The sequence below is a fragment of the Jaculus jaculus genome, chromosome 3 (assembly GCF_020740685.1).
Source record: "Jaculus jaculus isolate mJacJac1 chromosome 3, mJacJac1.mat.Y.cur, whole genome shotgun sequence".
Classification (NCBI taxonomy): Eukaryota; Metazoa; Chordata; class Mammalia; order Rodentia; family Dipodidae; genus Jaculus; species Jaculus jaculus.
In genome coordinates, this window is record NC_059104.1 from 103,987,832 (window position 1) to 104,002,170 (window position 14,339).

General features: G+C 42.6%; 1 protein-coding gene across 1 annotated transcript; it reads left to right on the plus strand.

The window, feature by feature from the left end:
- Positions 1-557: 557 nt before the first annotated feature.
- On the plus strand, positions 558-12,920 carry Plet1 (placenta expressed transcript 1). The gene is made up of 4 exons (XM_012950645.2): positions 558-812; positions 5,276-5,480; positions 7,996-8,057; positions 11,865-12,920. The coding sequence occupies exons 1-4, from the start codon at positions 632-634 to the stop codon at positions 12,059-12,061; spliced, it is 645 nt and encodes a 214-aa protein (XP_012806099.1). The 5' UTR covers positions 558-631; the 3' UTR covers positions 12,062-12,920.
- The last annotated feature ends 1,419 nt before the right edge of the window (positions 12,921-14,339 follow it).

Below are 14,339 nucleotides of genomic sequence, written 5' to 3' on the forward strand. Positions count from 1 at the left end.
TCCCTAGTGCTGGGATTAAAGGCGTGGCCACCAAGCCTGGCTATTTTCTGAATTTTTTTAAATAGTTTCCTTGTCCTACAAAGTGTTAGGAGCTGGATAGACCTAAGCTCTCTCTTTCCAAAGAAATAAATATAAGTCCAGATACAATCTTTCCAGCTCTAGACTAGTCATGACACTAGAGACATGTTTAGTTAAGGAACATCAGAAAAAGTTATAATATTCCAAAAAAAAAAAATACACAGCTCTAATGTCTGGGTTTTCTACAAAGAGGAGCAGAACTTCCCAACAAACTCAACTCCAACTTCCCTCTGCTGGCACCACTTCTCAACAGCTTTCCTCAGACATGCTGAGATGAGGGAAACACACGTATCAAACCACAATTTGCCACTCTCCCTTCTTGAGCAAAAGTGGATTTGGTAAAGGATCACTGGTGACAGGTAAGTAGAGACTGATGACTCATTCCTGTTGAGGTCTTGGGCCAAGTTCCAGAAGGCCAAGTGTTTTCTGGAGAGCAAGGAAGAAGATTTGCATGTGTGGCCACACCCAGAAGCTCCAGCCCAAGAGCACATAAACAGGAGGAGAGCCTCCAGTTCTCCTCCGTCTTGCAGTGCCTGGCCGGCAGATCCCAACAATGCCTGTGTCAGGTTCCTCGCTGCCACAACTTGGGCTGTTTCTGTGCCTTACACTGTGCTTTTCCTCTGCCTTCTACACATCATATGACAACTGCATGGTCTTTGATCACGTCTTTACCACCAACAACTCGGGAATCAAGATTGAGCCAGAAGTCTTTGAAAACAACACAATCTACACAGGTGAGTGTTCTGTAAGGGATAGAACCAGAATTTCAGTGCACACCCCTGCATCCCCACTCTTGGGTACACATGGGGAATGGGGAAAGGAAGAAAATATGTGAGAGAGTGGATTGAAAGGACTATTTCTGCATGTTTTGTGTTCATAAATGAGTTCATAAACACCCAGTGCCTAGATTAGCTGAACCTCGGTCAGAACATACCTGGAGCAAATTCTCTGGCTGAAATAAAATGGGCATTTTATTAATTTTGATAATAATGGTTGTATCACAGAACTGTGCCTCCATGGGTGGCTGTACACTGGAGAACTTCAGGGACTATTTGCATTTAGTCTATGGGTAAAAATATTGTGAGCTAGATGGGGAAAGAAGCCTCACTCCCACTCTGTGTGAGGAGTGAATAGACAGAAGTTAAGTGACTTGCACAGGGACTGGCTGTTAGGAGGGGGCAGAAGTGGCTCTTGAGCCTATCTTTTCATCCTTACTCCCGTGCTTCTCTTAGAAGTATTTAGTTTGGAAAACATTTCACAAATATCCCTCTTGGGGCTTGTGAAACCTACAAGCTAAGAAATTTGCTTTCTAGTCAGTCAGACATACGAGTCAAAGAGTGTGAGTTCTTTGTAGTTGTATAACATCAGCAACGTTTGCTACGGAGTTTATGCATGGAAGCATTTGGCCCTCATACTGACCTGCTAGGTGGATCCTTCATCGTTCCCATTTTGTAGATGAGAAGACATACTGGGGTCTCAGAGCTCTGGAATGGTGGAGCTCCAGCTCCTCAAAATCCTCTGACCCTGCATTCTAGTGCTGACATTTCTACTATACGCCAGGCAACGTCCTGGGAGTAAATGCTATTAACTTCCCGTTTTACAGATGAGAAATGAGACTTACAAAAGTTACAATTTTACTCAAGGTCATTAGAATGTAACAGAGCTAATGTTTAAACCTAAACAACAGGGCCAAGAGAACCTGTTTTGTTTTGTTTTCCTTTGCTTTTCTATTCTCCCCCCCACACCCCACCCTTAAAAGTCTAACCAAATTTGGCCAGGCCTACCACCAGGGTGACAAATATGCTCATGGTCTACAGTCTCAGCACTAGCATGTGAACCACCCTGCCATGCCTTCATACCCTCGTCTTGCTTGTCTCTTCTTTTTACTTTCTCCTAGAGATTGTCACTAAATGCTTTTTATTGTAACAGGTTTAACTATGTCCTACTCCCTCAAGAAGTGGCTCTTGTCCTACTGGATAGGGAGGATAATTTTGTAATTCAGGATGAGTACCTGAGGGTATGGATATGATCTATGGCATTACTGCAAGAGACATTGCAGGCCCCTGATATAAGATAATACATCGTGAGGCAGAGGATTTTGCTACTGAAATGGGAGAAAGAGAAGTCTAGTTTGTGAAGATATTATGAAGATATGGGAGCCTTATGAAAAAAGGAGACAGGTGGAGGAAAACACAAGCCATGGGAGGATGGGGGAATTGGGAGGGCAGTGACAGAAGTTACAGAAGCCTCATGGTACAGCCAGGAAAAGGGAAAGGAGGAAAAGAACTCGGACTCCTCAAATGCCCACACTTGCTCTGCACTTTATCAGATTCTATTTCAGAACCAAAGTGTGTGAGAGATCTATGGTAACCTGCTCCCCATAGGAATGCTTTAAATTGAGAGTCAAAGTCCTCTGCCCCTAGAGAAGGGCCAAATTCTATACCTACACAGCAGGCTCCATGAATACCTTTGGAGAATGTCATTGCCAGCAGGACTCAGGCCTTCTAGGGACTCTGAATAAATGCCCACTCAGGACAACCACCTTTCGTTACTTTAGTTTTGAAATCTTTCATTTTGGCATTATGTCAACATTGGTAAGTCACATAGAAATGGCTTGGCAGATCACAGGAGACAGCTACAGCATGGGCAATACCTCAGAACAGGGTCCCTAGGCATTATGAATAAAGAACAAAGCCTTTAATACTTACATTAAGACTATGTTGGATCAGCATCGCCTCCGTTTTTCACTTTTTTGGAAGAGGGATGTACTGTTACCTTCCTGTAATTTCAACTTTAAGGACACAGTACTACATTGGATACAGGATTTTTTTTTTTTTTTTGGTCTTTTGTTTGTTTGCTTTGCAGTACTGAGGATAGAACCTAAGGCCTCATACATGCTAGGCAAGCACTCCCCTGTTGAACTAAGCCCCAATGCAGGGCTTTGGAATCAGTCAAAAAGCAGTTTAGGGGCTAGGAAGATGGCTCAGTTTGAAGAAGAAATAGGAGCAAAGTAACAAGCTGATCAATTGCTTATCATGCAAGCAAAAAGATCCCCAGCACTACAAAAACCTAGGTGTGCAGCCCATGGCTGTCATCTCAGCACTGGGGGTGTGGAGACAAGACCATGGCTTGGGCTGCAGGCTAGGTAAACCAGCTGAGTCAGTGAGCTCTGGGATCAATGAGAGACCATGTCTCAATATAATGAGGAGATTGATTAAGACACTTAGTGTTAACCTCTGTTCTCTACACGCATGCACATACAACTGCAAATGCACCCAGACAAACATGTGTGCCCACACATATATGAACATGAATACATACACACGCACACATACACACACACACACACACACACACACACACACAGACACACACCACGTATACATGTAAAAATAAAAAAGTGGCTGTTTAGTGCTCCATTTTCCCAACATTGGGCTGCCCAGATATGGACAAAGATGATAATGTTTCATGTGATTCAGTCCTCCACTTCATATTATAAAAAGTAAAATGTTCCAGATGAGAGGGAAAGAGAGCTAAGTAAGTCCAGAGGAGGGACACAAGCAGGATCTGAGAGTGGAAGTGGGGATGGGCTGTATCAGAACAAAGAAGGAAGGGTTCCACACAGGAATCTAGACATGAACAAGGGCCAGCAGCAGGTATGGGCAGGCACATTTGCAGGGCAGGAAGAGGCCAGCTGCTATCCTGAGAGAGAATGCAGACAGAAAAGCAAGGCAAGGCTTTTAGGGTCCTGAAAAACATGTGCTGGATATCATCATTGACACAACAGAAACTGAAATGGGAAAACAAAGATGCTCACAATTCTCTAGGGGAAGGACATTTAGGAAGCTTTGAATTAGAGTGTTTACCAACAGGCAGGTTATATGAGGAAGTCTGGTCTAGCCACCAACATGTCACAAAGAAGACTGGGAGAAGAACAGAGGCCACAGATGTGGAGACAAGATGATGGCTGGGGCTGCAGGCTGGGAAGGGGGAAGGAAGGCTTAGTGCACGGTGTCGAGGGAAAGTGGAAGTTACAGGCCAAAAACATCCTTGAAGAGATAAGAGGCACGGTGACTGTCTATGTGACATCACCGTGCATCACCTTCCATCATACCAGGATGTATGACAAATGTCAAGTCCTCCTAAGTGAGTCATGGCACATGGGATTTGGGTCAGCTGACCCTGATTGGCAAAGTAAACTAGGCCAAAGGAATGTAGTATGCTGGAATTAATAATAACAATCTCATTTTATCCAATATCCACCACATATTAACATCCTAACATTCTTCTCTTAATCCTTCCAGAAGCTTTCCCTGGTAGGTATAATGATCCCAGATCATGAGTGATATTGTCATTAGCCCCAGACCTAGAACTAGGACAGGTACAAAGTAAGCATTCAAAAACATTGTGTGGTGGCTGAGGATGTAGCTCAGTTGTCAAAGCTCTGGCCTAACATGCAAGAAACCTTGGGTTTGATCCCCAGCACATATTAACCAGGTGTGGTGGCACACACCTATCATGCTAGCACTCAGGAGGTGAAAACAGGAGGATTAGAAGTTCAAAGTTACCCTCAACTACATAGTGAGTTTGAAGCCAGCTTGGGATACATGATACCCTGTCTCAAATAAACAAAATGTGGGTTGGAGAGATGGCTTAGCAATTAAGGTGCTTGCCTGAAAAGCCTAAGGACCTGGATCAATTCCCCAACACCCACGTAAGCCAGATGCACAAGGTGGTACACGCATCTCATGAAGCCTAGGGTAGCCTAGAACCTGCATGTGGCTAAGGATGAATTTGAACTCCTCATCCTCCTGCCTCTACCTTCCAAGTGCTAGGATAACAGCATATGCTACTACAGTAGATTTCCAGTTAATATCTTGATGTATTTCCTTCCAGGAATTCTTTAGTTTCCTTTACAAAAACAGGACCATGTCAGGTGGTGGTGCATGTCTTTAATCCCAGCACTTGGAGGTAGAAGTGAGAGGCTCGCCATGAGGCCACTCTGAGACTACATAGTGAATTCCTGCTCAGCCTAGGCTAGAGTGAGACCTACGACCCTACTTTGAAAAACCAAAAGAAAAACAAAACAAAACCCTCAAGACCATGCTATCTGTACTCACTCTGTAACGTTCTTTACTTACACGCATGTTGATTTCACTTGGCTCACACTAACTGCTTCCTCACATTTCCCTCCTAGTTTTGGTTCCTGTGAACAAGCAAGTGAGAACCGTGATCCTGCAAGCAGTGGACAAGGACAACAGTTCCGTGGGCCTGTGGGACGGAGCAGATGAGGAATGCAACAACAGCACTGCCCTGTACCACGGGACTCACGTAAAAGACTCATTCATCAGAGCACACTGGATAGCCCCTAAATCTAAAGACATAACTGAACTTGAACTACAGTAAGAACTTATTCCATCTTGCTTTGAGTTTCAAAATTTTCAAATCTGTTTTATGTCGTTTCACGTTGACCTAGTAGAACTAAGACTATAATGTGTATATTATATGGAGAATTCATCAGGGGAATTTCCCATCTGCTCACCATTCCCACAGACCTTTCATCAGTGCACACACAGGGACACACACAGACAGACCTCTCAGTTATTTTCAACATAAGCAAGAAGAGCTGGCTTACATTTCCCTTTCATAGACCCTATATTCAAACTACAAAATCATTTTTTTAATTTTTATCTTTTGTAAGCATGCAAAATAATGAGCTTCACTATATTTTTATGCATGTATATCATTGTACTTTGCTCATATTCACTCCCAATTAGCCTCTCTTGCTCCTCCATTTTAGTTCCCTTCATTTTTTACATAAAATAGTCCCCCTTCTACTTTCTTTTTGTGTATTTATTTATTTATTTGACATAGAAAGAGGGAGAGAGAGAAAGAGAATGTACCAGGGCCTCCAGCCACTGTAAATAAACTCCAGACGCATGTGCCCCCTGTGCATCTGGCTAATGTGGGTCCTGGGGAATCAAACCTGGGTTGTTTGGCTTGCAGGCAAAAGCCTTAATCACTAAGCCATCCCTCCACCCACCCACCCCCTTCTATACATGCAGAACACATATACATGTGATTTATTATTCTAGTACAGAACCATTTTTAAAACACAAACTCCTTTGGAAATTTGAATCAAAAGAGTGTGACAATTGAGTAACAGGAGTAGTTTCTATTCACAGAAAATGAATGCACTCAGATTCCAAGATGAAGCCACCCACAGGTTAACATACTTGACACTGAGTGTCATTCGGTATCCGGTGTGGGGAGGTACTTATGCTTTTGGACTGTCATTTTGTACTATAAGGGCATCTCTGACCATCACTCTGGTCCATTGTCAATAGCTAATGATACTGTTAAACCATTGTTCCCTCTTCTGCTGTGGTCTGGGCCTGGTCAGGCTTAATTGACTTTGGAGGATATATATTATGCCCACAGTGTGATAGATGAAAGCAGAATCCAAAGGGATCTGCTACTATCCAGCCTCACAATGACAGCAATTGCTTACAAAAAGCCAAAGGACATTCCTTTCATCTCACCTCATTAAAAACCTCTTCACTCCATGCACCAGCAGACAGAATCTGCTGTGACATGGCAGTGACAACCTGCAAGAGAAACAGCACAGTCCCACTGACAATGCGGTTTCCACCCAGCCTCGCTGCACACTCACTTTGGCACACTAGCCTCTCTGCTTGTCCTCCTCATGTACATTCATAGTGTAGATCAGCAAGATGGACATATGCAGAAGGGAAACAGGAAGCAGGACTTCACTATGGTGGTTACTGTGTTGAGTAGAGCACACAAGGATGTCAAAAGGCCCTAGGTCATGGGATAAGACTGGGGAGCAAGATTCATGCAGAAATATGTACTGGGTGAAACATGACTTCTCAGCTTCCCCCGAATACCAGGATCCAGCAAAGATCTGTTATACACTCTCACACCTTCCTCTATTTCATCAGAATACACATCATAATTATAATTGATTACTTAACTAATTAGCTAATCATTTGTTTTAAAATCTGTGTTCTCTGGAGATACTGTAAATGTGATGAGGGTAAGAGGCATGCCTACTAAGCATGACTAGCATGCAGTGTCCTTTCACTAGCTACTTGTTGGGTATATAAACAAAGGGCTGATGTTATGATAGAACCATTGATATAACAACAGAGCAAGCTATAAGGAGCATTTAATGAACATTAGGTACACACAGTATGTCAGGCATTATTCACAAAGAACCTGCCCTCAAGAGGTCGGCCTTCTGGTGGGGAGAGAAGCTCACAGCAATTCTTCACAGTAGAGTTATTGTTCCTGATGGAGATCTGTGTGGGTTAATAACAATGAGGAGAGAGGACTTTATAGAGGAATCCACTGTGTCTGTGGGCAGATGTGACCCGGGAAGGTATTACAGACAGAGGCACTAGCTTGAACAAAGGCCAAAAGTATGTGCCCATCCCTGAGGTTGGGGAAGAGCCATTTGGAGATGAGAACATGGAGGACCTCAGTCAAGAAAATATGGGCCAGACGAATATTTCGTGATGTGCTAGAAAAAGTAATATTAGAAGAGGTCAAGAAAGTGAGATGCTCCAGGGGCTAGAGAGATGGCTTAGCGGTTAAGCGCTTGCCTGTGAAGCCTAAGGACCCCGGTTCAAGGCTCGGTTCCCCAGGTCCCACGTTAGCCAGATGCACAAGGGGGCGCACGCGTCTGGAGTTCATTTGCAGAGGCTGGAGGCCCTGGCGCGCCCATTCTCACTCTCTCCCTCTATCTGTCTTTCTCTCTGTGTCTGTCACTCTCAAATAAATAAATAAATATTTAAAAAAAAAAAAAAAGAAAGTGAGATGCTCCAGAACCATAGCTGAAGTTGTGAACTCCACAAAGGAGGTCCTCACTGTATCTCATTGATTTGCCTTCCACAGTGTCTTTGTTGTCAATGTCAATGGCACAGCTGCATTTTCTTCTCTGGAACTTGGACATAAAGGTGAGTTCTTTTGCAGTCCATTTGTATATTAGGCAGTAAATGCCATCGGCCTGGAAAATTATTTTGTGGGGGTTCTTTAAAAAAAAGGCCATTTTGGCCAGGTGTGGTAACTCACGCCTTTAATTCCACCACTCATGAGGCAGAGGTAGGAGGATCACAGTAAGTTCAAGGCCACCCTGAGAATACAGAGTGAATTCTAGGTCAGTCTGGGCTAGAGTAAGACCCTACCTTGAAAAGCAAAAACAAAAAAAGGGGGGCATTTTCATTATCTATTACTCAAATACCAGCTTTATCTCCCAGGATCATAAAAGTTTCCTGGACTGGGATGGGATTTCCTGGACTGGAATTTGCTACAGTCTCAGGCTGGCCTCATATTTATAGCAATTCTCCTAGTTCTGCCTCCCAAGTGCTGGGATTAAAGGCGTGCACCACCATGCCCAATATAAATTGTTGTTTTCATTTTTATTTTTATTTGGTGGTTGACAGTGCTTGCTTACAAAGTCAGCCATACCAGGTTCAATTCCCTGGCATTCACATAAAGCCAAAACAAAATAGTTTGTAGTAGATGCACCCACACCCACACACATAAATAAGTTGTTTTTTTTTTTTCAAGTTCCCCAACCTCTTGTTACCTGCCATGTGGAAAACAAAAACCCTCCCCAAGATTTCTGCAATTTTTCCAAAATGCCCATGATCAACCATGGCTCCAAGCTTCTGCTTCAATAGGACCCATTTCTAGTCAATACCACAGAGATATCAATATGAAAACAGCATGCTCAGTTGCCACAAAGATACTGAATCCCTTCACACAAGACCTACACTGGGTAAACTTTAACCAATGAGTTCTGAGGAATGATGGGGAGGGAGTTGTTACACACAAAGAGTTGGTATTATAGAAACATGAACTATGTCATTAGTTATTATGAACATTTAGGGGAGGAGTACAGATTGAGCCCAGAACCTTCTACTTGCCAGGCATCCTCAGCCCCTTCATTAGTTCTTAAAGTGGACTTGGCCACTATCACTCCCACCAGGAATCTCCACTGGCTTTTCTCAGGTTGAAGGCCCCATCTCACAGTGTCTCAAGACTCCTCACCCTTTTACTCTCTTCTCTATCCTCTTCTTTTTCTCCTACGTCCCTGTAGAGAATGAAAGCAAATTTTAAAACAAGGCTCAGAAGAGATAGGCAACTTGCCTAAGAGACCACAGAAAAAGGCAATAGCACAATGAGAGCTCAATATCCACATATTATACTTTTTTCCATTTTCCTTAGACTTTCATTAGAGCTAAAGTTACTTTGGGGACTAGGGAGATGGCTGAGTGCATAAAGGGCTTACAAGCATGAGTGCTTGAGCTTGGATCTGATCCCCCAAAACACATATAAAAGCAAGACACTGTAACTGGTGTCTGTGATCCCAGCATGCCTATGGTAAGAAGGAAAGCTGAGATAGGAGAATCAGTAAGAAGCTCGTGAGCCAGCTAGGCTGGAGAATGGAGCAGTGAACAATGGACACCCTTCCTTAAACAAGGTGGAAGGCAAGTACCAACACTTGAAAATTGTCCCTGACCTCTACATGCATGCATTCATACACATGACATGAATATGCACACACACACATCATATGCACACATGAGTTAATTTTAATGAAGCTTTTTTTTTTTTTTTTTTGAGGCAGGGTCTCATTCTAGTGCTGGATGACTTGGAGCTCACTCTGTAGCTCAAGCTGGCCTCAAACTCAGGACCTACCGACCTTAGCCTCCTAAGTGATGGAATTAAAGACATGATCCACTCTGCCTGGATTTAAGGCAGATTTCAAAGACATGATCCAACCAAGTGTACATATGAGGTGTTTGTTTTGTTCAAATCCTCAACACTGCCAAAAAATAATTTTTTAAAGATTCAACCAAGAACAAAAACCTTAGTGTCCCAGAGTCCAAATAACAGCACTGCCTGATGAGCCCCAGAACACTGAAAGACGTCCAGCATGCTGCCTGCTTTCTTGCCAGTCATGCATTACGAAAGGTGCTCAGAGGGGATACTTACTTCCACAACAAATTTTAAAGTGCTTATGCCTAATCAAATTAGTATATAAAAGTCTTCACTGTTTCCTTGGTGGTTTTCCTTTGAGAAGTTTAGGGTGTTGTTTTCCTTCTCAAGGACATTTTTGAGATGAACACTGGCATAAATGCTAACAGAGGGGAAAATGTTTGTTTCTAATTAGAACCTCTATGCTAATAAAACACAGTTCAAAGCTTTTTTAAAAGATTGGAAGTACAACATGCACCTGTACACCTAACACTTAAGAGGCTGAGGTGGGAAGATTATCAGTCAAGGCCAGCCTGAGCCATATAGCAAGACTGTTTCAAAAGAAAACAATAACAAAAAAAGAAACAAAGAGAGAGAGAGAGAGAGAGAGAGAGAGAGAGAGAGAGAGAGAGAGAGAGAGAAAGAAAGAAAGAAAGAAAGAAAGAAAGAAAGAAAGAAAGAAAGAAAGAAAGAAAGAGAGATGGAAGGAAGGAAGGGAGGGAGGGAGGGAGGGAGGGAGAAAAAACAAAGTGGATGTGTTCTATTCTCTGGCTCCACGGAATGCCAGAGAAATACTTGTCCCAGGGAAGTGCTAAAGCCATAAAATAGTGCCTCTGAGTTGGAAGGCTTCCTATAGGCAGGCAGAAGTTGCCCAGGCCAGAGTAAACCCCTGGACAGTTTCCTTCTTCTGCTTTCTTATAACCAAAGAGTTTTGAAGGGCATGAAGGTAAAGTTTAAAGGTACACTCAGACCCGTGAAGTATCTGAGCTCCAAGCTCCAGTTTTTCCATGATCAGATAAGCTCCTAGGACTGCAGGCCTGGCTCTCTCTGTTTCTCTACAAGATAACCTCACAGACCCAGTCACTGATCAGATCCTGTGTATAAAGGTGGCCTGTGACTCAGGACCAAGAGAAAGGAAGTTGGGTATTTGGAGAGGACATCTTTCCACTAACATTAAAGCAGACATGGCCATCCTCAGGTCTAGACTACACTTCTTATAAAGCCTTTAAGTTACAAAGAAAAACAAAAATTGTACCATTCAGTATCATATTTTTATTGAATGTTACGAGTATGAAGATATTTGGGAGAAAGCTACCCATCCAATAATAAAGTCAATGGTTTCATAAATTCAGTGGTTCTCCCCATCACCTCAAAAAACAATGCAGACAAGAATGGTGGAAGCTTACTTATTTTAGAACTTATTCTGCAACCCTTCGCTGCCCAGCTCCCTCCATAACCTGGCACCAGAGAAGTGTTGATTAAATTTTACTAATGGAGCTGGAGAGATGGCTCAGCAGTTAAAGTACTTGCCTACAAAACCTAAGGACATGGGCTTGATTCCCCAGGGCCCACATAAATCCAGATGAACAAGACAGTGCAAGCTTCTGGAGTTCATGTGCAGTGGCTAGAAGCCCTGGTGCGCCCATATTCATTCTCTCTCTCTCTCTCTCTCTCTCTTTTTCTTTCTCTCTTTCTCCCTCACTCCCTCCCTCTTTCTCTCTCATTCATAAATAAATTTTTCTGTTTGGTTTTTTGAGGTATAATCTCACTCTAGCCCATGCTGACTGGAATTTGCTACATAATCTCAGGCTGGCCTCAAATTTACAGCAAACCTCCTATCACTGCCTACCAAGTGCTGGAATTAAAGGGGTGGGCCACCATGCCCAGCATAATTTTTTTTTTAATTTTTGCCCTTGAACCATGGCTCCAATATTCTATGTGGTGCTCACCCACGACCCAACAGAGATTCTGATAACATTGTTTCTTTGTTTTCCCCACAGTACTACCCACAGCCTTTACTTCTACCACCAAGATTCCTGAGGACAGCCAGACCACAGCCAAGACCACAACCCTCACCACAACGAAGACCACAACCTTAACCACAGCCAGCAGCTTCGCCATTAGAGTGCTCAGCAGCCCCATTACAGGAGCCTTCCATATCCTGCTTGTTTTTCTCACCAGCAAGTTCCTCTTCTAAGGGAAGCAGCTGTCTGACCTCCAGGACACCCTTCAGAGCACACACTCTGGCTAGTGCTTTAATGTGTGTAACTGAAGGTTTTATGTTCAATGTGCAACTCCAATGCTACTGCTTTGGACCAAAGACCCAAGACTCACTAGTCAGTTTGGGTCACACAAATGTTCACCTAAATATTTCAAAGCACAAATTAAATTATGGGGTTTTGCGGGGGGTTGGTATTTCAAGGTAGGGTTCCACTCTAGCCCAGGCTGACCTGGAATTCACAATGTAGTCTCAGGCTGGCCTCAAGTTCATGGTGATCCTCCTACCTCTGCTTCCCAGAGTGCTGTGACTAAAAGCGTGCACCACCATGTCTGGCAAATTATGCTTTTTGTAAATATTTAAACTGGAGTTCTGCTCTCAGTTTAACATGTTGACAGTCAATTGGAACTTCTGTTCTTGACAAAGGGGTCTGGTGAACCTCCTGGGTTTCTAGGAGAGGAGCCCTTCCTTACTATCAAGAAGATCTCAGATTCCTAACCAAACCCACTCCGATTATTCAGAACTTCTGTGACTCATGGGACTGGAGGAGAAAGGTGAAAGCAGAAGTGGTCCTGAGGCTCCTGGCAGCTTCCCATTTTGTCCACTCCAGTAGGTTTTGAAGGGCAAGAGAGTACCAAGGTACCATGTCGGAGCAGCCAATGACAGGACAAATGATGCTATGAAGATATTTTTTTTCTAAGTGACACCAAATAAGTGATACTTCGATCGATCAAGAATAAATGAATGTGTTAAATTCAAAGATAAGTAATGAGTGATTAACTTAAAATACAGAAAATGTTACCTAATTTTGTTTATTAAAAAATTAATGAAATGGTAAGTGTTCTGTGTGTTTTCAAGGCCAGATCTAAGGGTAAATTTATGTCAATTTTCATTTTCCTCCAGTACAGACTGGTTATTTTTCTTCTAATGGCAATGCAGTGATGGTCAAAATGCTTATAATATTTATGTAAACTCAAAAGAAAGCAAGCTACTTCCAGTAATAAATTTGCAATAAGAAACAAAGTTTTAATTGGGAGTGGTAGTACATGCCTTTAATCCCAGAACTGGGGAGGCTGAAGTAGAAGCATCACCATAACTTCAAGGCCAGCCTGGGCTAGAGTGAGACCATGCCTCAGAAAACAAAACAAAAAAAAAAAAAAAGAACCAAAGTTTTCGTTTATAATTATGCTTCTGGTTCTTAAAATCATGTAGCTTTTAAGAGTCCTGACTGTATTCTTCCACTTAGGACTCCTTGCTGACTTCATCACACCTTGTAGTGCAAACCCTGTATATAACTATAGAATGCCTCCTATGCAGGCATGCCGTGTACTTATCCGTAAGTTCTTGGCTTAGCTGGGTAACTTCCATAGAGATAGATTGGCTCTGATTCTCTTCTCATATCCAGAAAGTCACTAGAATAAACAACACAGCTCATTTTCCCATCCACAGTGGGATGCATTAAACTTCTTCAGACATGCAGCCCTCCAGGGTGATTTCACACAACCTCTGAGGGAGGAAAATAGTCATTCCTCCTAAAGGATGAGCCATTTTACAGTGAGGAAATACCCTTAAATGCCCATTTAGTCAACATTTGTCTTATACTTTATTACTGTTGATATTAAGTTACCATGAGAACATACTAGTTTTTATATTATAAGAATTCCTAGAAAATAAAAAAAAAAAGAATTCCTGCTTGGCCAACATTTCAACCCTCTCCATATATACATACATATATATATATATATATATATATATATATATATATGGAGACATATATAGATATATGAATTTTATCACATGAATAATGCTTTTCTGATTGAGATATTGTTTGTTTCTTACTGCTTCAGACTAATTTATCAGCAAATATTTATTAAGCATCTATACCATGATAGGTTCAATTCCTCAATACACATGTAAGCCAGATGCACAAGGGGGCACATGCTTCTGGAGTTCTGTTGCAGTGACTGAAGACCCTGGCACACTCACTCTAAGTTAAAAAGAAAATTATACTCAAGAGAAGGGGGGGAAAGAGAGAACTACTCAGGTAGTTTTATTTTCAAGTATCGAGTTAGAGGGCCCAAAAAGAGAATATCACACCTTGCCTACCTGCTTCAGCAGAACTGGGCTTCAGCATCTAATTTAGCCTATCCAGTCAGCTCTCTCACCCCTGCTCATATGTGCTGACTGTTGACCTCCTCCTAAGCCAGTTCCCTGCCCCTCTCCAGCCCAAACCAACCAGCCCTCTCTCAGACTCACC